This window comes from Ranitomeya variabilis, chromosome 4 (assembly GCF_051348905.1).
Source record: "Ranitomeya variabilis isolate aRanVar5 chromosome 4, aRanVar5.hap1, whole genome shotgun sequence".
Classification (NCBI taxonomy): Eukaryota; Metazoa; Chordata; class Amphibia; order Anura; family Dendrobatidae; genus Ranitomeya; species Ranitomeya variabilis.
In genome coordinates this window covers 10,570,209-10,596,235 of record NC_135235.1, presented here as the reverse complement: position 1 = coordinate 10,596,235, position 26,027 = coordinate 10,570,209, and the positions used below count along the sequence as shown (strand labels likewise).

At 52.9% G+C, this 26,027-nt stretch overlaps 1 protein-coding gene across 13 annotated transcripts in view; it reads right to left on the bottom strand.

Annotated features, from left to right (window-relative positions):
* The window catches only part of ABLIM1 (actin binding LIM protein 1), a 333,708-nt gene that overhangs the window by 131,080 nt on the left and 176,601 nt on the right, over nt 1–26,027 (bottom strand). For all 13 annotated transcript variants that reach the window (XM_077257935.1, XM_077257934.1, XM_077257941.1 and 10 more), the window contains 4 exons: nt 12,106–12,289; nt 11,813–11,925; nt 3,831–3,957; nt 2,535–2,628 (listed from right to left, as the gene is read on the bottom strand). In XM_077257935.1, coding sequence (XP_077114050.1) covers nt 2,535–2,628; nt 3,831–3,957; nt 11,813–11,925; nt 12,106–12,289 — 518 coding nt within the window. The remainder of the gene's footprint in view (nt 1–2,534; nt 2,629–3,830; nt 3,958–11,812; nt 11,926–12,105; nt 12,290–26,027) is intronic.

Here is a 26,027-nt window from a genome sequence, read left to right as displayed (position 1 = left end):
CCTCAGACGATGGGCCGCAGGGCGGAATGTCACCCGAATATCACGGGGAGATGTGGGTGCGGGGAGGATGGGACACGGCTAACGGCGTGAGATCCCCGGACAGGAAGCGGCTTATTACAGGTTAGTGGCAGATAATAGCACCATCAACACGGCTGATAATAACTCAGGACGGAGACTAATGACTGCGGGCACTCAGGATACGCACCCATCCTGCCAGGCTCAGTGGGCATTAGTAAGGGGCACTCAGGATACGCACCCATCCTGCCAGGCTCAGTGGGCATTAGTAAGGGGCACTCAGGATACGCACCCATCCTGCCAGGCTCAGTGGGCATTAGTAAGGGACACTCGGGATACGCGCCCATCCCGCCAGGTTCAGTGGGCATTAGTAAGGGGCACTCGGGATACGCACCCATCCTACCGGGCTCAGTGGGCATTAGTAAGGGGCACTCGGGATACGCGCCCATCCCGCCAGGTTCAGTGGGCATTAGTAAGGGGCACTCGGGATACGCACCCATCCTACCAGGCTCAGTGGGCATTAGTAAGAGCACTCGGGATAAGCACCCATCCTGCCAGGCTCAGTGGGCATTAGTAAGGGGCACTCAGGATACGCGCCCACCCTGCCAGGCTCAGTGAGCATTAGTAAGGGGCACTCAGGATACGTGCCTATCCTGCTAGGCTCAGTGAGCATTAGTAAGGGGCACTCAGGATACGCACCCATCCTGCCAGGCTCAGTGAGCATTAGTAAGGGGCACTCGGGATACACGCCCATCCTGCCAGGCTCAGTGGGCATTAGTAAGGGGCACTCGGGATACGCACCCATCCTACCAGGCTCAGTGGGCATTAGTAAGGGGCACTCAGGATACGCGCCCATCCCGCCAGGTTCAGTGGGCATTAGTAAGGGGCACTCGGGATACGCACCCATCCTACCAGGCTCAGTGGGCATTAGTAAGGGGCACTCGGGATAAGCACCCATCCTACCAGGTTCAGTGGGCATTAGTAAGGGGCACTCAGGATACGCACCCATCCTGCCAGGCTCAGTGAGCATTAGTAAGGGGCACTCAGGATACGCGCCCATCCTGCCAGGCTCAGTGAGCATTAGTAAGGGGCACTCGGGATACGCACCCATCCTGCCAGGCTCAGTGGGCATTAGTAAGGGGCACTCAGGATATGCGCCCATCCCGCCAGGTTCAGTAGGCATTAGTAAGGGGCACTTGGGATACGCACCCATCCCGCCAGGCTCAGTGGGCATTAGTAAGGGGCACTCGGGATACGCGCCCATCCTGCCAGGCTCAGTGGGCATTAGTAAGGGGCACTCGGGATACGCACCCATCCCGCCAGGTTCAGTGGGCATTAGTAAGGGGCACTCAGGATACGCGCCCATCCCGCCAGGTTCAGTGGGCATTAGTAAGGGGCACTCAGGATACGCGCCCATCCCGCCAGGTTCAGTGGGCATTAGTAAGGGGCACTCGGGATACGCACCCATCCTGCCAGGCTCAGTGGGCATTAGTAAGGGGCACTCAGGATACGCGCCCATCCTGCCAGGCTCAGTGGGCATTAGTAAGGGGCACTCAGGATACGCGCCCATCCCGCCAGGTTCAGTGGGCATTAGTAAGGGGCACTCGGGATACGCACCCATCCTGCCAGGCTCAGTGGGCATTAGTAAGGGGCACTCGGGATACACGCCCATCCTGCCAGGCTCAGTGAGCATTAGTAAGGGGCACTCGGGATAAGCACCTATTCCTACTAGGCTCAGTGGGCATTAGTAAGGGGCACTCAGGATACGCGCCCATCCCGCCAGGTTCAGTGGGCATTAGTAAGGGGCACTCGGGATACGCACCCATCCTACCAGGCTCAGTGGGCATTAGTAAGGGGCACTTGGGATACACTCCCATCCCGCCAGGCTCAGTGGGCATTAGTAAGGGGCACTCAGGATACGCACCCATCCTGCCAGGCTCAGTGGGCATTAGTAAGGGGCACTCGGGATACGCTCCCATCCCGCCAGGTTCAGTGGGCATTAGTAAGGGGCACTCGGGATACGCGCCCATCTTGACAGGCTCAGTGGGCATTAGTAAGGGGCACTCGGGATACGCTCCCATCCCGCCAGGTTCAGTGGGCATTAGTAAGGGGCACTCGGGATACGCGCCCATCCTGCCAGGCTCAGTGGGCATTAGTAAGGGGCACTTACATCCTGCGCTGATCAGTCTCACAACAGAGGATCTGTTACACTTGCATCCAATCTGCACAGATCTCTCCTGTCCTGATAGTTTGTTACAATGTATCAGTCTGGAGTCCGGATGATTAGAGAATGCTCCAAGGCTGGATACAATGTGACAAACCGTCAGATGTGAGAAATAGAAAAGATTCACTAACAGCAATCACAGATACTGAAAACGTCCTTTAGAAAATCATCAAAGTGGAAAAACATTTAGTTATTGAACCTCGAGTTGCTCCTGTGACCGGATCCCATCATCCGCCGCCTCCATCCACCCTCACAATCCAGCAATAAGGAACAGAACGAGAAGGCGAAACGTTACCTCCAGAACCTTCCCCGTGATGAACTCATGACAAGCCTCACACTTCACCCCGAAGAGGAGCTGGTAATCCTTCTCACAGTACGGAGAGCCGTCCCTGCAGAAACCAAGATCAGCGTGTAATGAGAGATGTCACCACCGGGGGCAGCAGAGAACCTGACATGTGTACAGGCAGGCTGTCAGCAGTGGTGAGGGGCGGGGCTGTAGTATAAGGGGCGTGGTCTCATCATTATATCAGTGGTGTCATCACCGGGGGCTGGAGTATAAGGGGTGTGGTCTCATTATATCAATGATATCACCGGGGGCGGGGCTGGAGTATAAGGGGTGTGGTCTCATTATATCAATGATGTCATCACCGGGGCGGAGCTGGAGTATAAGGGGTGTGGTCTCATTATATTAGTGATGTCATAACCGGGGGCGGGGCTGGAGTATAAGGGGCATGGTCTCATCAGTATATAAGTGATGTCATCACCGGGGCGGGGCTGATAACCTCTCACATGTATACAGGCAGGTTGTCAGCGGTGATAGATGAGGGGCGGGGCTGGAGTATAAGGGGCGTGGTCTCATCATTATATCAGTGATGTCATCACCGAGGGCGGGGCTGACAACCTCTCACATGTATACAGGCAGGTTGTCAGCAGTGATAGATGAGGGGCGGGGCTGGAGTATAAGGGGCGTGGTCTCAGCATTATATCAGTGATGTCATCACCGGGGCGGGGCTGACAACCTCTGATGTATACAGGCAGGTTGTCAGCGGTGATAGATGAGGGGCGGGGCTGGAGTATAAGGGGCGTGGTCTCATCATTATATCAGTGATGTCATCACCGAGGGCGGGGCTGACAACCTCTCACATGTATACAGGCAGGTTGTCAGCAGTGATAGATGAGGGGCGGGGCTGGAGTATGAGGGGCGTGGTCTCATTATATCAGTGATGTCATCACCGGGGGCGGGGCTGACAACCTCTGATGTATACAGGCAGGTTGTCAGCGGTGATAGATGAGGGGCGGGGCTGGAGTATAAGGGGCGTGGTCTCAGCATTATATCAGTGATGTCATCACCGGGGCGGGGCTGACAACCTCTGATGTATACAGGCAGGTTGTCAGCGGTGATAGATGAGGGGCGGGGCTGGAGTATAAGGGGCGTGGTCTCAGCATTATATCAGTGATGTCATCACCGGGGGCGGGGCTGACAACCTCTGATGTATACAGGCAGGTTGTCAGCAGTCATTGCTGGAACTGCAGTATGAGGTCTCTATACACAGTGATGAGGAGATGATGGGGGTGATGGTTCCTTCCTTACTTGCTGATATATTCCCCGGTCAGGACTTTGCCGCAGGATTTACACTTGAAGCAGCCCAGGTGCCACTGTTTGTCCAGAGCCAGCAGCGCTTGCCCGTTCTTGATGTCTCTGCCGCAGCCCGAGCAGCCTGGAAACAAGCAGAGAGAAAGACTCAGGAAAGCCCGCGCCTGTGCACACACATCACCATACGGCGCGCTCCTCCATGTTGTTCTTACATTGCACGACCCCTTTAAACGACCCTAACCCTTTAAGCACGAGGAGAAATCTTCATTTTTGCCCTTATCCTCCTAGAGGCAGAGGCTCCTTCTTTCTCCGTCCAGTCGCCGCCGTAGGACCCGATTTTTTGCTGGACAATTTCGATCTGATTGACATCTTTCCGGCGATCAAACAACGAACTGGAAACCGGGAGAAAAGATCCAAGTGCGGAGAACTGGTGACCGACCGGCGCCCCCCAAGTGCGGAGAACTGGTGACCGACCGGCGCCCCCCAAGTGCAGAGAACTGGTGACCGACCGGCGCCCCCCAAGTGCGGAGAACTGGTGACCGACCGGCGCCCCCCAAGTGCGGAGAACTGGCGACCGACCGGCGACCCCCAAGTGCAGAGAACTGGTGACCGACCGGCGACCCCCAAGTGCGGAGAACTGGTGACCGACCGGCGACCCCCAAGTGCGGAGAACTGGTGACCGACCGGCGACCCCCAAGTGCGGAGAACTGGTGACCGACCGGCGACCCCCAAGTGCGGAGAACTGGTGACCGACCGGCGACCCCCAAGTGCGGAGAACTGGTGACCGACCGGCGACCCCCAAGTGCGGAGAACTGGTGACCGACCGGCGACCCCCAAGTGCGGAGAACTGGTGACCGACCGGCGACCCCCAAGTGCGGAGAACTGGTGACCGTCCCGCGACCCCCAAGTGCGGAGAACTGGTGACCGACCCGCGACCCCCAAGTGCGGAGAACTGGTGACCGACCCGCGACCCCCAAGTGCGGAGAACTGGTGACCGACCCGCGACCCCCAAGTGCAGAGAACTGGTGACCGACCCACGACCCCCAAGTGCGGAGAACTGGTGACCGACCGGCGACCCCCAAGTGTGGAGAACTGGTGACCGACCCACGACCCCCAAGTGCGGAGAACTGGTGACCGACCGGCGACCCCCAAGTGTGGAGAACTGGTGACCGACCCGCGCCCCCCAAGTGCAGAGAACTGGTGACCGACCCACGACCCCCAAGTGCAGAGAACTGGTGACCGACCGGCGACCCCCAAGTGCGGAGAACTGGTGACCGACCGGCGACCCCCAAGTGCGGAGAACTGGTGACCGTCCCGCGACCCCCAAGTGCGGAGAACTGGTGACCGACCCGCGACCCCCAAGTGCGGAGAACTGGTGACCGACCCGCGACCCCCAAGTGCAGAGAACTGGTGACCGACCCGCGACCCCCAAGTGTGGAGAACTGGTGACCGACCCACGACCCCCAAGTGTGGAGAACTGGTGACCGACCCACGACCCCCAAGTGCAGAGAACTGGTGACCGACCGGCGACCCCCAAGTGTGGAGAACTGGTGACCGACCCACGACCCCCAAGTGCGGAGAACTGGTGACCGACCGGCGACCCCCAAGTGTGGAGAACTGGTGACCGACCCGCGCCCCCCAAGTGCAGAGAACTGGTGACCGTCCGGCGCCCCCCAAGTGCAGAGAACTGGTGACCGTCCGGCGCCCCCCGCTGGGTTGTGGTTCTATTTCTACCATGTTCAGTTTATGGGTTTATATTTTTATACATGAAAACATTTCCTAAAAAAAACCAGTTCCTCCGCTCATGTCGCCATTATCTGAGGTCCACGACATTTTTATTTTTCCACCATTTTTACCACTCTGGGGCACATATGACGCTTTCATCACGTATTCCACTTTTTTGGGGAAGGGTTCGGTGTGGAGGGTGTGAACCCCGCAGGTCATACTTAGGCCGGTGTCACACTCAAGTCCCTCACGTTGCACACACAAGTGTGACACCGTCCTTAAGATCTCCATCAGCATTTTCCAAGAAGAACACACACAAGTCCAGCAGGAGGCGCCGCTCTCCAGGAGCAGACGGGGGATCCTGCCAGTGGTAATGACAGGACACATCCAGCAGGAGGCAGCGCTGCTCTCCAGGAGCAGATTGGGGTGGGGGGAGGATCCTGCCAGTGGCAATGACAGGACACATCCAGCAGGAGGCAGCGCTGCTCTCCAGGAGCAGATTGGGGGGGGAAGGAGGATCCTGCCAGTGGTAGTGACAGGACACGTCCAGCAGGAGGCAGCGATGCTCTCCGGGAGCAGATTGGGGGGGGGGGGGGAAGGATCCCGTCAGTGGTAATGACAGGACACGTCCAGCAGGAGGCAGCGCCGCTCTCCAGGAGCAGATTGGGGGGGGGGGGGGGGGGAAGGATCCCGCCAGTGGTAATGACAGGACACATCCAGCAGGAGGCAGCGCTGCTCTCCAGGAGCAGATTGGGGGGGGGGGGGGGGGAAGGATCCCGCCAGTGGTAATGACAGGACACATCCAGCAGGAGGCAGCGCTGCTCTCCAGGAGCAGATTGGGAGGGGGAAGGATCCCGCCAGTGGTAATGACAGGACACATCCAGCAGGAGGCAGCGCTGCTCTCCAGGAGCAGATTGGGAGGGGGAAGGATCCCGCCAGTGGTAATGACAGGACACATCCAGCAGGAGGCAGCGCTGCTCTCCAGGAGCAGATTGGGGGGGGGGGGGGGGGGGGGAAGGATCCCGCCAGTGGTAATGACAGGACACATCCAGCAGGAGGCAGCGCTGCTCTCCAGGAGCAGATTGGGGGGGGGGAGGATCCCGCCAGTGGCAATGACAGGACACATCCAGCAGGAGGCAGCGCTGCTCTCCAGGAGCAGATTGGGGGGGGAAGGAGGATCCTGCCAGTGGTAGTGACAGGACACGTCCAGCAGGAGGCAGCGCTGCTCTCCGGGAGCAGATTGGGGGGGGGGGGAAGGATCCCGCCAGTGGTAATGACAGGACACATCCAGCAGGAGGCAGCGCTGCTCTCCAGGAGCAGATTTGGGGGGGGGGGGGAGGATCCCGCCAGTGGCAATGACAGGACACATCCAGCAGGAGGCAGCGCTGCTCTCCAGGAGCAGATTGGGGGGGGGGGGAAGGATCCCGCCAGTGGTAATGACAGGACACATCCAGCAGGAGGCAGCGCTGCTCTCCAGGAGCAGATTGGGGGGGGGGGGGGGGGGAGGATCCTGCCAGTGGCAATGACAGGACACATCCAGCAGGAGGCAGCGCTGCTCTCCAGGAGCAGATTGGGGGGGGGGAAGGATCCCGCCAGTGGTAATGACAGGACACATCCAGCAGGAGGCAGCGCTGCTCTCCAGGAGCAGATTGGGGGGGGGGGGGGAGGATCCTGCCAGTGGCAATGACAGGACACATCCAGCAGGAGGCAGCGCTGCTCTCCAGGAGCAGATTGGGGGGGGGGGGGGAAGGATCCCACCAGTGGTAACGACAGGACACATCCAGCAGGAGGCAGCGCTGCTCTCCAGGAGCAGATTGGGGGGGGGAGGGAAGGATCCCGCCAGTGGTAATGACAGGACACGTCCAGCAGGAGGCAGCGCTCTCCAGGAGCAAATGGGGGATACTGCCAGTGGTACTGACAGGTCACGTCCAGCTGGTGGCGGCGTTGCATGGATCGGAATCCTGCGTGGCAGGTGGTCATGTGACTTTGTGCACTGCATAGTGATGAGCGAGTGTCCTCCTGGCTCCGGTTTTCCCGATCACGCTCGGGCGGTCTCTGAGTATTTTTTAGTGCTCGGAGATTTAAGGTACCTTCACACGAAACGACATCGCTAGCGATCCGTGACGTTGCAGCGTCCTCGCTAGCGATATCGTTGTGTGTGACAAGCAGCAGCGATCAGGATCCTGCTGTGATGTCGCTGGTCGCTGAATAAAGTTCAGAACTTTATTTGGTCGTCCGATCGCTGTGTATCGTTGTGTTTGAAAGCAAAAGCAACGATACCAGCGATGTTTTACACTGGTAACCAGGGTAAACATCGGGTTACCAAGCGCAGGGCCGCGCTTAGTAACCCGATGTTTACCCTGGTTACCAGCGTAAAAGTAAAAAAAACAAACAGTACATGCTCACCTGCGCATCCCCCAGCGTCTGCTTCCTGACACTGACTGAGCGCCGGCCTTAAAGTGAAAGTGAAAGCACAGCGGTGACGTCACCGCTCTGCTGTTAGAGCCGGCGCTCAGTCAGTGTCAGGAAGCAGACGCTGGGGGACGCGCAGGTGAGTATGTACTGTTTGTTTTTTTTACTTTTACGCTGGTAACCAGGGTAAACATCGGGTTACTAAGCGCGGCCCTGCGCTTAGCAACCCGATGTTTACCCTGGTTACCCGGGGACCTCGGCATCGTTGGTCGCTGGAGAGCGGTCTGTGTGACAGCTCCCCAGCGATCAAACAGCGACGCTGCAGCGATCGGCATCGTTGTCGCTATCGCTGCAGCGTCGCTTCGTGTGAAGGTACCTTTAGTTTTCATCACGGCAGCTGAATGATTTACAGCTGCTAGCCAGGCTGTGTACATGTGGGGGTTGCCTGGTTGCTAGTGAATCCCCACATGTAATCAAGCTGTCTAGTAGCTGTAAATCATGCTGCTGAGGGGATGAAAACTAAATCTCCGAGCACTAACAAATACTCAGAGGTCACCCGAGCAACGAGTACACTCGCTCATCACTAGCGCTGCATCTGTTTGGATAAATTAATCCAATAGTTTTGGACATTTGGGAAAGTTCTGTTTCAACGGACCCTACAAGGATTCACCACTCAGGGTCTGGGAAAGTTGGGTGACGAACACGATAGGTTTTTGGTGAGTATATTGGTTGTCACTCAGCTGCAAAGCCCCTCTGTCCCCCATCTCAGCAGCAAGGCCTTATTAACCCCTCTGCTCCCAGCGCAGGTGACACAGGTTTAAAGGGAACTTGTCACCAGGTTTGGCCGAATAAGATTGAGGGCTGTAGAGAAGCCCCTGATCCGACCTGAAAGAGAAGAAAAGTAAGTTTTATTATTATACTCACCTGTGGGGTGGTCCGGTCCGATGGGTGTCACAGGTCCTGGTCCGGCACCTCCCATCTTCTTATGATGCCTCCCTCCTGCTTGCTTCATCGCTCCTCGGCACCACGCTCCAGCGCAGGCATACCCTGTGGAGGGCAGAGCAGATTCCTGCAGAGTGCAGGCGCCGGGCCTCTCTGTACTGATCTGCTCTGTTGACGGTAGAGCAGATTCCTGCAGTGCGCAGGCGCCGGGCCTCTCTGTACTGATCTGCTCTGTTGAGGGCAGAGCAGATTCCTGCAGAGTGCAGGCGCCGGGCCTCTCTGTACTGATCTGCTCTGTTGACGGTAGAGCAGATTCCTGCAGTGCGCAGGCGCCGGGCCTCTCTGTACTGATCTGCTCTGTTGAGGGCAGAGCAGATTCCTGCAGAGTGCAGGCGCCAGGCCTCTCTGTACTGATCTGCTCTGTTGAGGGCAGAGCAGATTCCTGCAGAGTGCACAGGCGCCAGGCCTCTCTGTACTGATCTGCTCTGTTGAGGGCAGAGCAGATTCCTGCAGTGCGCAGGGCCTCTCTGTACTGATCTGCTTTGTTGACAGTAGAGCAGATTCCTGCAGAGTGCAGGCGCCGGGCCTCTCTGTACTCATCTGCTCTGTTGACGGTAGAGCAGATTCCTGCAGTGCGCAGGCGCCGGGCCTCTCTGTACTGATCTGCTCTGTTGACGGTAGAGCAGATTCCTGCAGTGCACAGGCGCCAGGCCTCTCTGTACTGATCTGCTCTGTTGAGGGCAGAGCAGATTCCTGCAGTGCGCAGGGCCTCTCTGTACTGATCTGCTCTGTTGACGGTAGAGCAGATTCCTGCAGTGCACAGGCGCCGGCCTCTGAAGCTTCACATCTTTATGAACCGAAACGTTGATAAGATGGGCTAATAAAAGTAGCTCCTCTTTTCACTGAGAATGGTGTGCTGCCTCCATTTTTAGGATTTATACATATGCAACTATATATTTATGGGATGTGTTGAAGGTGGGGCCCTTCCTCTTAATTTGGGTTGGCGTTTGGGGGCAGCAGATTCCTCAGGTTTATTCGTCCTGGAGCGTTGTGCGCGTATGCTGGAGCCGCTGCTCGTATGCTCACCACCAGTGATCCAGCACAATTCATGGAATCTGCCTATATCGAGGGAGCGGCCATTACTGAGGCCGACACCTGACACCGCTCATCCGCGACAGCAACAGTCACCTGGATGTTGTCAGCACAAAGACAAGGAGCATCCAGAGGTTGCAGCAGGTAAGGGCAACTTAAAGGGGTTCTCTCAAATCTGAGTCATTTGGCTGCAGGGGTAATAGTCATATTAAAGGGGAAGTCCTGCCGGGTTTCGTCCTGCCAAGTGTCGTCCTGCCAGGTCTTGCCCTGCCGGGTGTCGTCCTGCCAGGTGTCGTCCTGCCGGGTCTTGTCCTGCCAGGTGTCGTCCTGCCAGGTCTTGCCCTGCCGGGTGTCCTCCTGCCAGGTGTCGTCCTGCCGGGTTTCGTCCTGCCGGGTGTCGTCCTGCCGGGTGTCGCCCTGCCGGGTGTCGCCCTGCCGGGTCTTGTCCTGCCAGGTGTCGCCCTGCCGGGTCTTGTCCTGCCGGGTGTGTCGTCCTGCCGGGTGTCGTCCTGCCGGGTGTCGTCCTGCCGGGTGTCGCCCTGCCAGGTCTTGTCCTGCCAGGTGTCGTCCTGCCGGGTGTCGTCCTGCCGGGTGTCGTCCTGCCAGGTGTCACCCTGCCGGGTGTCATCCTGCCAGGTGTCACCCTGCCGGGTGTCGTCCTGCCGGGTGTCGTCCTGCCGGGTGTCGCCCTGCCGGGTCTTGTCCTGCCAGGTGTCGTCCTGCCGGGTGTCGTCCTGCCGGGTGTCGTCCTGCCAGGTGTCTGACCCTCTTCTAGGCCCTCAGTTTAGTCAGAACTTTGATAGACTGAGCTCGGTTTGGTTGCTGTGGATCTGCTGCCTGGCAACAGTGGTTGTTACATTGTCTCTATACTAACCAGACTGTCAGAGAGGAATCTGCAGTACAACTCAAAGCTCAAATGCCCTATACTGTATGTGGGGGAAGGGGAGGAGCCTCAGAGAAGGGAGGAGTCACAGAGAAAGAAAGGAACCTTAGAGAAGAGAAGGAGGAGCCAGATAGCAGAAAAGAGAGGAGCCATTGGGTAGGTAAGGAGTCTCAGAGAAAGGGAGGAACCACAGAAAAGTGGAAGAACAGCCAAAGAGCAGAGAAGCAGCTGCACAGGATGGGAAGGGCCACAGACAGAAGAGAAGGGGAGGAGTAACAACAAGGGTAAGGGATAGCTGTGGGGAAAGGGAGGCGCAACAAGAAATCAGGGTCAGCTTAAAAGGTGAAGAACAACTGGAAAGTAGAGAAGGGAAGGAGCAGCCCTAACAAGAGAAGAGGAGAAGCAGCAAGAAAGGAGGAGAGGGGCAGCAGGGAAAGGGAGGAGCCATAAGCATAGGGAGGAGCAGCCAGTAAGGAAGGGAGGAGCAAAGCAGCAGAAAAGGGAAGAAGCAGTGGAAAAATTAAGGGAGGAGCCATGCAACAGGGAGGGGAAGGGGCAGCCAGGAAGGGAGGAGCCGTGTAGCAAGAAAGGGGAGGAGCAGCCAGAAAGGAAAAGAGGGGCATTAGAGGAAGGGAGGAGTCACACAGCAATAAAGGGGAGGAGCAGCCAGGAAGGGAGGGGCATCAGGGGAAGGGCAGAGCCATGCAGCAATAAAGGGGAGGAGCAGCCAGAAAGGGAGGGAGAGGCATCAGGGGAAGGGCGGAGCCATGTAGCATAGAAGGAGAGGAGCAGCCCGAAAGGAAAGGGTCAGCAGGAAGGGAGGATCCGAGCAGCAGCTGCTCATCTCCACCTTAGGCTACCCCTGAGCTCGCACCTTAGGCTGGATTCACCTTTAATCCTCATATACAATATGGAGGGCACTTACTGCTGGCTGCAGACAGCTCCTTGGCTCCTGGAGACATTGGTTGGGCAGCGCACGCCTGGCACAGGCAATCTCTCCCATTGAATGTTACTCGATCTCCGGGTGGGAACGGACGCCTGCCGGGGAAGAAAGCACAAGGTCAGATGGAAGCGATAATCCCCATAAATACGCAGTGATCAGCAGTGAGGACTGATAATGGCGACGTCCCAGATAGCGGGTGACACTAGTGCAATACGGCGACTTCTTCCTCACATACACGACAGACACGAGCGCAGGCATTTCAGCACAGGACTTACTTGCAGGCCGTGCAGGCGAAGCAGGCGGGGTGGTAGGTCTTTCCCAGCGCCGTCACCACTTCTCCCTCCACAAACTCCCCGCAGCCGCTGCACTGCGTCCCGTACATGCGCTGGTAATCCAACGTGCACAGATACTCCCCGTTCTTGATGAAGAAGCCGCCCTGAGCCAAATCACAGCCGCAAACTGCAGAAAAGAAAGAAAATACAGAGATGGGAGGGAAATAACAGCAACAATGTATCTATCAGCGGAAGGGAAACAACAGAAACAATGTATCAGCGCAGCTCGTCTGGGACTACAGCACGGCCAGGACTGACAACCGCCGCACAGAGCAGACATGTGTCCAGACCGGTTGTCACATTCAATCCCCCAGAGGTGGAAGGAAAGTGATTTATGGATCTGTATGACAGACTTGGGCCCCAGAAATGTCTACAAGGGGCCTGAAAAGATCTCAGCGTCCCCCTAGTAAACCATTAATGCAGATTACCCTGTACATATCTCTCCTACTGTATAGATATAGTTTACACACTTTCCACAATTCCAGATGCCTCATCTGTGAAAGACCTACAGCCCTGCTCATCCTGCACCTCCTGGTTCTTTTAGAATTGAATGCCTCTTCAGTGGTTTTCTCTTTTAGTCGCTGTTTCTATGGTTATTGATGGAGAATTATAAACATTTCATGAGTTTTTACACTTTTATTGACAAATACATGAAGTTTCTGTGACGCCTCAATATTCCCAGCACTGCCCCTTATTCTCCGCACTCCTGACTCTTATTCTCCGCACTCCTGACCCTTATTCTCCACACTCCTGACCCTTATTCTCCACACTCCTGACCCTTATTCTCCACAACTCCAGCCCCTTATTCTCCGCAACTCCAGCCCCTTATTCTCCGCAACTCCAGCCCCTTATTCTCCGCACTCCTGACCCTTATTCTCCGCACTCCTGACCTTTATTCTCCGCAACTCCAGCCCCTTATTCTCCGCAACTCCAGCCCCTTATTCTCCGCAACTCCAGCCCCTTATTCTCCGCAACTCCAGCCCCTTATTCTCCGCAACTCCAGCCCCTTATTCTCCGCAACTCCAGCCCCTTATTCTCCACACTCCTGCCCCTTATTCTCCACACTCCTGCCCCTTATTCTCCACACTCCTGCCCCTTATTCTCCGCACTCCTGCCCTTATTCTCCGCACTCCTGCCCCTTATTCTCCGCACTCCTGCCCCTTATTCTCCGCACTCCTGCCCCTTATTCTCTGCACTTCCACCCCTTATTTTCCACACTTCTGCCCCTCCCCCAATAGCTGGATATCGTCTTCTAGGTAGATCTTGACTGATGGCTGCCCGTTCTCATCTCATCAGAGCTCGGAGTTATCACAAGTTCTGGATTTTGTTGCATTTATTTAGGGATTGACCACAGGTTCTCAATAGGATGAGATCAGGGAGTCTCCTGGACCCAAAATATCAATGTTTTGTTCCATGGCCACTTAGTTATCACTTTTGTCTTGTGACCTGGACCCCATCATTGGGGAAAAGCATCAACACCACATTGCATTGGCTGATGAGAGAAGTTGTTCTTGGAGGATGTTCAGATCCTATTATGTATTCCTGGCCTTGATTTTATTAATAATAATAATAATAATAATCTTTATTTATATAGCGCCAACATATTCCGCAGCGCTTTACAGTTTAACAGTTTCAAACACAACAGTCATAGGTAACAACGTTAACAATACAATAATTAAAGCACAATAAGCCGCCCCTGCTCGTGAGAGCTTACAATCTACCATGAGGTGGGGAGATACAAAGTACAGGTGTGTATCAACAATTTGTATTTACAATGATGGCACAGCCATCTTCAGGGGGTGGGGGGTGGATGGAAGTAGTGAATGGGCTACACACGCGCCCTTACACCTTTTAGACATAATTGTGAGCCCCTCCTTGGATGATCTCAGGAGGCTTTATTGCTGACAGAAATAGGATCGTGGCAGCGCCCCCTTCTCTTCTACTGACAATCAGTCTTCAAAAATGTCTACAACAGTCTAAAGGGGCTTCATAAGAAAACATAACTACCAGAAGCACAGGGATTGGTCTGCAGGTGACGGGTCGGAGGTGGGGAGGGGATGAGGAATGTTTATATATTTGTCAATAAAAAAAAGTGTCAAAACTTATGAAATGTTTTAAATGTTCATCAGTAACCATAGGAACAAACAACTAAAAGAGCAAAAACACTGAAGCTGCAAAATGTGAAAATCAAAATTTGTGTCAGTCTCAAAACTTTTAGCCACAACTGCATATACAGGAGATATAAAAGTCTGCACGCCCCAGTTAAAATACCAAATTTGTGTCATGTAAATAATCCTACCAAGATGAATAATTTCAGAACATATTACCCCTTGAATGTCATCCATAATCTGTACAAATCCAGTGAGAAACAAACTGAAATAATTTTGGAGGGACAAAATAAAAAAATCAAAATGTGGTTGCACAAGTGTGAGCACCCTCCTATAAAACGGGGCTGTGGTTGTGTTCAGAATCAGCTGATAATATTTCCCCATGTTACATAGTAGTCAGCGCTCGGCCGCCGTTATGTGCAGTGATTCTGATTAACCCCAGAGAAAGTGTCGCTGCTCTAGGAGAATTTTCCGGTTTGTAAACAGCTGACAACACAGCAGAGGATCTCAGTGTGGAAAGTTGTCAGTCAGGAGAAGGTGTGATGTACAATAACAAATTGTATTGTGGTACCGTGCTAGCCAGAAAATTAGATGTGAATACTTTTCTTCCCAATGATGACAAAAGTATTCTAGGAGTGATACCTTTATTGGATAACCAGAAAATAATGTTTGCAGCTTTTAGAGCACAGGGGCTCCCACAAAGGAGAAGGTGCTAAAACATTTCCCAGGCATCAGATCTACCATGGACACTGTGAGGAGGGCCCGAAATCTGACACCACATTGATATTACCATTACAAGAGACTAACAGCAACATTAAAGGAGCTGCAGGAGCTTCTGGCCAGTCCTGGTTGTGTCGAGAATGTGACCAGAATCTCCCATATTCTTTATATCTCCAACCGGCTTGGGTCAGGGAGAAGACAGAAACATTTTCTTACATAGAAAAATATCCAAGCTCGGAGAAGTTCTGCCAAAACTTCTATCACATGGGCCAGAAGCAGAAATGAGTTCTGTCTGATGAGACCGAGGGGAAACGTTTTGGTCGGAATTCGAAAAGGTGCAAATGTAACACTGTTCATCACCAGAAGATCATCATCCCCACAGTGAGGCATGGTGGGGGAAGCATTGTGCTCTGGAACTGGGGATTTATGCAAGGGGGAGTGGATTATGAACAGAACAACTATCAGACAATTTTACATCAGAACCTTCTGCCTTTCCTAATTAGCTGAAGATGAGGAGGAATTTCACCTTTCAGGGACGACGACTCTGAGCAACTGCCAATTCACCAATAGAACGGCTTCACCAGGAGAAGATGGAAGCTCTAAAATGGCCGAGCCCAGACCTGAACCAAGGGGCAATTTATCCAGAGGATCCTGAGGGAGGGAGCAGTGATCTATGGGGAGATCCTAAGAGAGGGGGGCTGAGATATCAGTGATCCCTGTACTAAATCTGATGGAGATTAGAATTAAAATGTTTCTAACCAAATTCCACGTTTATAATACGTTTCTTCCCCTGTCATGAATCCCAATGGCTAGGGATAGCAAGGGACAAGCAAAGTAATACAAAATATCGGACGAGCTCTAGGGTGATGGAACCTGGGCTGACCGCTGCCCTACGCCTGACAAACGCAACTAGAGATAGCCAGGGAGCGTGCCTACGTTGGTTCTAGACGCCACGCACCAGCCTAAGAGCTAACTAGTACTGCAGAGAAAATAAAGACCTCACTTGCCTCCAGAGGAATGAACCCCAAAAGGTATAGTTGCCCCCCACATGTATTGACGGTGAAATGAGAGGAAGGCACACACATAGAGATGATATATATAGGTTCAGCAAATTGAGGCCCGCTGTAAACTAGAAAGCAGAACGATACAAAAGGGGTCTGAGCGGTCAGCAAAAAACCCTAATCAAAAAACCATCCTGAGATTACAAGAACCTCAGTCCACTAGAGCTACCAGCTAGCATAGAGACATAATAAGCAAGCTGGACAAAAAAACAACAACTGAAAATCAGCACTTAGCTTATCCTGAAAGATCTGGGAGCAGGTAGGCAGGAACCAAACAGAGCACATCTGAATACATTGGTAGCCGGCAAGGGAATGACAGAAAGGCCAGGTAAAATAGGAAACACCCAGCCTCTGATGGACAGGTGGAAACCAAAGGCCGCAACCCACCAAAGTCACCCAGTACCAGCAGTAACCACCAGAGGGAGCCCACAAACAGAATCCACAACAGTACCCCCCCCTTGAGGAGGGGTCACCGAACCCTCACGAGAACCCCCAGGGCGATCAGGGTGAGCTCTATGGAAGGCGCGGACCAAATCAGTCGCATGAACATCGGAGGCGACCACCCAGGAATTATCCTCCTGACCATAACCCTTCCACTTAACCAAATACTGGAGTTTGCGTCTGGAAACACGAGAATCCAAGATCTTCTCAACAACATACTCCAATTCTCCCTCCACCAGCACCGGAGCAGGAGGCTCAACCGAAGGAACAACGGGCACCTCATACCTCCGCAACAACGACCGATGGAACACATTATGAATAGCAAACGATGCTGGGAGATCCAAACGAAAAGATACAGGGTTAAGAATCTCCGAGATCCTATAAGGACCGATGAACCGAGGCTTGAACTTAGGAGAAGAGACCTTCATAGGGACAAAACGAGAAGACAACCACACCAAATCCCCAACAAGAAGTCGGGGACCCACGCGGCGACGGCGATTAGCAAACTGCTGAGTCTTCTCCTGAGATAACTTCAAATTGTCCACCACCTGGTTCCAAATCTGATGCAGCCTGTCCACCACCACGTCCACTCCAGGACAATCCGAAGACTCCACCTGACCAGAGGAAAAACGAGGATGAAACCCCGAATTACAAAAGAAAGGAGAAACCAAAGTAGCAGAACTAGCCCGATTATTAAGGGCAAATTCGGCCAGTGGCAAAAAGGCAACCCAGTCATCTTGATCAGCAGAAACAAAACACCTTAAATAAGTTTCCAAGGTCTGATTAGTTCGCTCCGTCTGGCCATTCGTCTGAGGATGGAATGCAGACGAGAAAGACAAATCAATGCCCATCTTGGCACAAAACGTCCGCCAAAATCTAGACACAAACTGGGATCCCCTGTCAGAAACGATATTCTCCGGAATCCCATGCAAACGAACCACGTTCTGAAAAAATAAAGGGACCAACTCAGAGGAGGAAGGCAACTTAGGCAAGGGCACCAAATGAACCATCTTAGAAAAGCGGTCACACACAACCCAGATAACGGACATTTTCTGTGAAACCAGGAGATCAGAAATAAAATCCATGGAAATGTGCGTCCAAGGCCTCTTCGGGATGGGCAAGGATAACAACAACCCACTGGCCCGAGAACAGCAAGGCTTAGCTCGAGCACACACTTCACAAGACTGCACAAAGGTACACACATCCCTAGACAAGGAAGGCCACCAAAAAGACCTGGCCACCAAGTCTCTAGTACCAAATATTCCAGGATGACCAGCCAACACAGAAGAATGGACCTCGGAGATGACTCTACTGGTCCAATCATCCGGAACAAACAGTCTTTCTGGTGGACAACGATCCGGTTTATCCACCTGAAACTCCTGCAATGCACGTCGCAAGTCTGGGGATACGGCGGACAATATTACCCCATCCCTAAGGATACCAGTAGGCCCAGAGTCTCCAGGAGAGTCAGGCACAAAACTCCTGGAAAGAGCATCTGCCTTCACATTCTTTGAACCTGGCAGGTATGAAACCACGAAATTGAAACGAGAAAAAAACAACGACCAACGAGCCTGTCTAGGATTCAAACGCCTGGCAGACTCAAGGGAAATGAGATTCTTGTGATCAGTCAAGACCACCACACGATGTTTAGCACCCTCAAGCCAATGACGCCACTCCTCAAATGCCCACTTCATGGCCAAAAGCTCCCGATTACCCACATCATAATTGCGCTCGGCGGGCGAGAATTTTCTAGAGAAGAATGCACATGGCTTCATCACCGAGCCATTAGAACTTCTCTGTGACAAAACCGCCCCCGCTCCAATCTCGGAAGCATCAACCTCAACCTGAAAAGGAAGTGAAACATCTGGTTGACACAACACAGGAGCAGAAGAAAACCGGCGCTTAAGTTCCTGAAAGGCCTCCACGGCCGCAGGAGACCAATCAGCAACATCAGCACCCTTTTTAGTCAAATCAGTCAAAGGTTTAACAATACTGGAAAAATTAGCAATGAACCGACGATAAAAATTAGCAAACCCCAAGAACTTCTGAAGGCTCTTAACAGATGTAGGTTGTGTCCAGTCACAAATCCCCTGAACCTTGACGGGATCCATCTCAATAGTAGAAGGAGAAAAAAATGTACCCCAAAAAAGAAATCTTCTGGACTCCGAAGAGACACTTTGAGCCCTTCACAAACAGAGAATTGGCCCGCAGAACCTGAAACACCTTCCTGACCTGTAGAACATGAGACTCCCAGTCATCAGAAAACACCAAAATATCATCCAAATACACAATCATAAACTTATCCAGATATTTACGGAAAATATTGTGCATAAAGGACTGAAAGACTGACGGAGCATTGGAGAGTCCAAAAGGCATTACCAAATACTCAAAATGGCCCTCAGGCGTATTAAATGCGGTTTTCCACTCATCACCCTGTTTTATCCGCACCAGATTATACGCACCGCGAAGATCTATCTTAGTGAACCACCTAGCCCCCTTAATGCGAGCAAACAAATCAGTCAATAATGGCAGTGGATACTGATACTTGACTGTAATCTTATTCAGAAGGCGATAATCTATACAAGGCCTCAGGGAACCATCTTTTTTAGCCACGAAAAAAAAACCTGCTCCCAGAGGGGACGAAGATGGACGAATATGTCCCTTTTCCAAGGACTCCTTAATATAATTCCGCATAGCAGTATGCTCTGGCAGTGACAGATTAAATAAACGACCCTTAGGGAACTTACTGCCAGGAATCAATTCTATAGCACAGTCACAATCTCTATGCGGAGGGAGCGAATTGAGCTTAGGCTCCTCAAAAACATCCCTATAGTCAGACAAAAACGCAGGGATCTCAGAAGGAGTAGATGAAGCGATTGAAATCGGAGGTGCATAATCATGAACCCCCTGACATCCCCAGCTTAACACAGACATTGTTTTCCAGTCCAGGACAGGATTATGAGTTTGTAACCATGGCAGACCAAGCACTAGTACATCATGTAAATTATACAGTACAAGGAAGCGAATCACCTCCTGATGAACGGGAGTCATGCGCATGGTCACTTGTGTCCAATACTGCGGTTTATTCATAGCCAATGGTGTAGAGTCAATTCCCTTCAAAGGAATAGGAACTTCCAGAGGCTCCAGACTAAAACCGCAGCGTTTAGCAAATGACCAATCCATAAGACTCAGGGCAGCGCCTGAATCCACATAGGCATCGACGGAAATGGAAGACAGTGAAAAAATCAGTCACAGACAAAATGAACTTAGGCTGCAGAGTACCAATGGCAAAAGATTTATCAACCCTTTTTGTGCGTTTAGAGCATGCTGATATAACATGAGCTGAATCACCACAATAAAAACACAATCCATTTTTCCGCCTATAATTTTGCCGTTCACTTCTGGACTGAATTCTATCACATTGCATAGTCTCAGGTGCCTGTTCAAAAGACACCGCCAACTGGTGCACGGGTTTGCGCTCCCGTAAACGCCGATCAATCTGAATGGCCATAGCCATCGACTCATTCAGACCTGTAGGCGTAGGGAACCCCACCATAATATCCTTAATGGCCTCGGAAAGACCATTTCTGAAGTTTGCAGCCAGGGCGCACTCATTCCACTGAGTAAGCACCGACCATTTCCGAAATTTTTGACAATATATTTCCGCTTCATCATACCCCTGAGAGAGGGCTAATAAAGCCTTTTCAGCCTGAATCTCCAGGTTGGGTTCCTCATAGAGCAATCCCAATGCCAGAAAAAACGCATCCACATTGAGCAATGCAGGATCCCCTGGTGCCAATGCAAATGCCCAATTCTGAGGGTCGCCTCGCAGGAAAGATATTACAATCTTGACCTGTTGAGCAGGGTCTCCAGAGAAGCGAGATTTTAAAGAAAGAAACAATTTACAATTGTTCCTGAAATTCAGGAAGGTAGATCTATCTCCAGAAAAGAACTCTGGAATAGGAATTCTAGGTTCAGACATGGGAGTGTGAACAACAAAATCCTGTATGTTTTGAACTTTTGCCGCGAGATTACTCAGGCTGGAAGCCAAACTCTGGACATCCATGTTAAACAGCTAATATCAGAGCCATTCAAGGGTTAAGAGGAGGTAAGAAGCAGCTAGACAGCAATTAAGGGCTAGGCAGCAAAACTCTGAAGGAAAAAAAAAAAAAAAATTTCCCTTAAACACTTCTTTTTCCCCTGCTTCAGCCCAAACAATTAACACTTTGTGGGCCGGCTATACTGTCATGAATCCCAATGGCTAGGGATAGCAAGGGACAAGCAAAGTAATACAAAATATCGGACGAGCTCTAGGGTGATGGAACCTGGGCTGACCGCTGCCCTACGCCTGACAAACGCAACTAGAGATAGCCAGGGAGCGTGCCTACGTTGGTTCTAGACGCCACGCACCAGCCTAAGAGCTAACTAGTACTGCAGAGAAAATAAGACCTCACTTGCCTCCAGAGGAATGAACCCCAAAAGGTATAGTTGCCCCCCACATGTATTGACGGTGAAATGAGAGGAAGGCACACACATAGAGATGATATATATAGGTTCAGCAAATTGAGGCCCGCTGTAAACTAGAAAGCAGAACGATACAAAAGGGGTCTGAGCGGTCAGCAAAAAACCCTAATCAAAAAACCATCCTGAGATTACAAGAACCCATGTGCCAACTCATGGCACATGGGGAGAACCTCAGTCCACTAGAGCTACCAGCTAGCATAGAGACATAATAAGCAAGCTGGACAAAAAAACAACAACTGAAAATCAGCACTTAGCTTATCCTGAAAGATCTGGGAGCAGGTAGGCAGGAACCAAACAGAGCACATCTGAATACATTGGTAGCCGGCAAGGGAATGACAGAAAGGCCAGGTAAAATAGGAAACACCCAGCCTCTGATGGACAGGTGGAAACCAAAGGCCGCAACCCACCAAAGTCACCCAGTACCAGCAGTAACCACCAGAGGGAGCCCACAAACAGAATCCACAACATTCCCCATCGGATAGTTGAGGATAACTTATTGATCGGTGGGGTCCAACTCCAGTGTCCACGACAGCGGGGCTCGGCGGTATGCAGTCTCAGTGGAGTGTTGGCAGAACATGCGCTCCTCCACCCAATTCATTTTCTATCAGACTGATAGAGATGGTCAACCCCTGCTCCACTCTCAGGACCGCTGGTGGTCTCAGTGGTCGACCCTCAGTGATCTATAAATTATCCAGCACCCAAAGGATTGTGAGGTCGCAAAAAATCTTGGCACAAACCCTACAGGAAAAAAGAGGAAATAATAAAATCAAATAACGACTGAGGTGACAGGACGGGGTTAAACGGAAGCAGGTCGCTGTGCAGAATGGCAGCCAAGTGTTTGGTGGCAATGTGCCGCCAGGTAGACACAGATGGGTGTTTAGTACGAGCCCACGGGGTTTGGCAGCAGATACTGGCGTGAAGGTTTTCTTTGTGTCACACCAGGAAATCGCCGCTTCACTCCTCAGCCATATGTTTACTGACGTACGGCAGCCGCTGCCCATCAACCGCGCAGGAACAGAATGGCTCCTACTGATCAAAGACGCTGTGTGTGTGTGTATATATATATATATATATATATATATATATATATATATATATATATATATATATATATATATATATATATATACACACACACTCACTGGCCACTTTATTAGGTACACCATGCTAGTAACGGGTTGGACCCCTTTTGCCTTCAGAACTGCCTCAATTCTTCGTGGCATAGATTCAACAAGGTGCTGGAAGCATTCCTCAGAGATTTTGGTCCATATTGACATGATGGCATCACACAGTTGCCGCAGATTTGTCGGCTGCACATCCCTGATGCGAATCTCCCGTTCCACCACATCCCAAAGATTTCATGTTGTTTACGCCAAATTCTGACCCTACCATCCGAATGTCGCAGCAGAAATCGAGACTCATCAGACCAAGCAACGTTTTTCCAATCTTCTACTGTCCAATTTTGATGAGCTTGTGCAAATTGTAGCCTCAGTTTCCTGTTCTTAGCTGAAAGGAGTGGTACCCGGTGTGGTCTTCTGCTGCTGTAGCCCATCTGCCTCAAAGTTCGACGCACTGTGCGTTCAGAGATGCTCTTAGGCCTACCTTGGTTGTAACGGGTGGCGATTTGAGTCACTGTTGCCTTTCTATCAGCTCGAACCAGTCTGCCCATTCTCCTCTGACCTCTGGCATCAACAAGGCATTTCCGCCCACAGAACTGCCGCTCACTGGATTTTTTTTCTTTTTCGGACCATTCTCTGTAAACCCTAGAGATGGTTGTGCGTGAAAATCCCAGTAGATCAGCAGTTTCTGAAATACTCAGACCAGCCCTTCTGGCACCAACAACCATGCCACGTTCAAAGGCACTCAAATCACCTTTCTTCCCCATACTGATGCTCGGTTTGAACTGCAGGAGATTGTCTTGACCATGTCTACATGCCTAAATGCACTGAGTTGCCGCCATGTGATTGGCTGATTAGAAATTAAGTGTTAACAAGAAGTTGGGGACAGGTGTACCTAATAAAGTGGCCAGTGAGTGTATGTATATATATATATATATATATATATATATATATATATACACACACACTAGCTATTGAACCTGTTCTACGCCCGGGTGGTGAGCATTTATATTGGTATATGATCTCCATCCTGGTATGTGTTGCTTCCATCCTGCGGCCTAATCTTGTCATGTGCAGCCGCCATCCTGTTTTGTGTGCCTCCATCTTGTGATGTGCTACTGTCTTCCTGAGCACTCATCCTGTCAAGTGCTCCCATCCTGTACCCCAATCCTGTCATGTGCTGCTACCATCATGCGCCCCAATCCTGTCATGTGCTACTCCCATCCCGCGCCCCCGTTCTGTCATGTGCTGCTACCATCCTGCGCCCCCGTTCTGTCATGTGCTGCTGCCATCCTGCGCCCCCATTCTATCATGTGCTGCTGCCATCCCGCACCCCCCGTCCTGTCATGTGCTACTCCCATCCTGCACCCCCGTTCTGTCATGTGAGGCTACCATCCTGCGCCCCCGTTCTGTCATGTGCTGCCCTATTCTGTCATGTGCTGCTGCCATCCCGCACCCCCGTTCTGTCATGTGCTGCCCTATTCTGTCATGTGCTGCTCCCATCCTGCGCCATCGTTCTGTAATTTGCTGCTCCCATCCATATGCCCCATACGCTGCTCCATAAAGGTTGATGGCCCCCATAAGATGCTCCATAGTATTATATGCCCTGTATGCTGCTCCATTATGGTTGATGGCCCCCATAAGATGCTTCATAGTATTATATGCCCTGTATGCTGCTGCAATAGAAAAAAAAAATTACATACTCACCTATCATCGCTGGGTGCTAAGTGCTGGGGGGCCTGAGCAGGCGGGGACACCTGCGCGCTGTGGGGGTCAGGTGCCGGAGTCGCCGCTCGCTCAGGCCCCCGACACTTGCTATAGTTACCTGGGCCTGATCCACTGCTGCGTGCCGCTCCGTCTTCCGGGTCCTCTGGCTGTGACTGTTCAGTCAGAGGGCGGCGCGCATTAAGCGCGTCATCGTGCCCTCTGAACTGAACGTCACAGGCAGAGGATGTGGAGGACGGAGCAGCACGCAGCAGTGGAACGGGGATAGGTGAATATTGCATACTCACCCTTCTGGCTCGTCCCTGCTTCTCCGTTGGAGATCGCGGTGTGCGTTCAGTGCTTACGCATACCGCGATCTCCTGGGAGCGTCACTCTGTGGGGTCCAGACTGCGCCGGCGCTTGCGCAGTCTATAAAGGCTTCGGACAGAGTGACGCTCCCAGAGTTATATTATACTAGCTATTGAACCCGTTCTACGCCCGGGTGGTGAGCATTTATATTGGTATATGGTCTCCATCCTGGTATCCTGGCAATTGTTACCATCCACCTCTCGTGTCTCCCTTTTCCTCATAGTTTGTAAGCTTGCGAGCAGCAGGGCCCTCATTCCTCCTGGTGTCTATTTTGAACTGTGATTTCTGTTATGCTGTAATGTCTATTGTCTGTACAATTCCCCTCTATAATTTGTAAAGCGCTGCGGAATATGTTGGCGCTGAATAAATAAAATTATTATTATTATTATTATGTGCTGCTCCCATCTTGCTCTCCCATCCTGTCATGTGCTGCTCCATCCTGCGCCCCCATCCTGTCATGTTCTACTCCATCCTGCATCCCCATCCTATCATGTGCTGCTCCATCCTGCGTCCCCATCCTGTCATGTGCTGCTCCATCCTGCGCCCCCATCCTGTCATGTTCTACTCCATCCTGCATCCCCATCCTATCATGTGCTGCTCCATCCTGCGTCCCCATCCTGTCATGTGCTGCTCCATCCTGCGCCCCCATCCTGTCATGTTCTACTCCATCCTGCATCCCCATCCTATCATGTGCTGCTCCATCCTGCGTCCCCATCCTGTCATGTGCTCCCATCCTGCACCCCATCCTGTCCTGTGCTGCTCCCATCCTGCACCCCCATCCTGTCATGTGTGCGCCCCCATTCTGTCATGTGCTGCTCCCATCCTGCACCCCCATTCTGTCATGTGCTGCTCCCATCATGCGCAATCATTCAGTCATGTGCTGTTCCCATCCAGCGCCCCCATTCTGTTGTAATGTGCTGCACCCATTTTGCCTGTTCCTGTTTCCATTCTGCCATATGTTGCTCCCATCTTTCTCTCTGCCCGAGTGCGGCTGTGCTGAGTGCAGGCGGCTGTGCTGAGTGTGGGCGGCTGTGCTGAGTGCGGGCAGCTGTGCTGAGTGCGGGCGGCTGTGCGTGACTGTGCTGAGTGTGGGCGGCTGTGCGTGACTGTGCTGAGTGCGGGCGGCTGTGCTGAGTGCGGGCGGCTGTGCGTGGCTGTGCTGAGTGCGGGCGGCTGTGCTGAGTGCGGGCGACTGTGCGTGGCTGTGCGGAGTGCGGGCGGCTATGCGTGGCGGTGCTGAGTGCGGGCGGCTGTGCATGGCTGTGCTGAGTGCGGGCGGCTGTGCGTGGCGGTGCTGAGTGCTTGTGGCTGTGCGTGGCGGTGCTGAGTGCGGGCGGCTGTGCGTGGCGGTGCTGAGTGCGGGCGGCTGTGCGTGGCGGTGCTGAGTGCGGGCGGCTGTGCGTGGCTGTGCTGAGTGCGGGCGCCTGTGCGTGGCTGTGCTGAGTGCGGGCGGCTGTGCGTGGCTGTGCTGAGTGCGGGCGGCTGTGCGCGGCGGTGCTGAGTGCGGGCGGCGGTGCTGAGTGCGGGCGGCTGTGCTGAGTGCGGGCGGCTGTGCGTGGCTGTGCTGAGTGCGGGCGGGTGTGCACGGCTGTGCTGAGTGCGGGCAACTGTGCGTGGCTGTGCTGAGAGCGGACGGCTGTGTGTGGCTGTGCTGAGTGCGGGCGGCTGTGCTGAATGCAGGCGGCTCTGCGTGGCTGTGCTGAGTGCGGGCGTCTGTGCTGAGTGCGGGCAGCTGTGCGTGGCTGTGCTGAGTGCGGGCGGCTGTGCGCGGCTGTGCTGAGTGTGGGCGGCTGTGCTGAGTGCGGGCGGCTGTGCTGAGT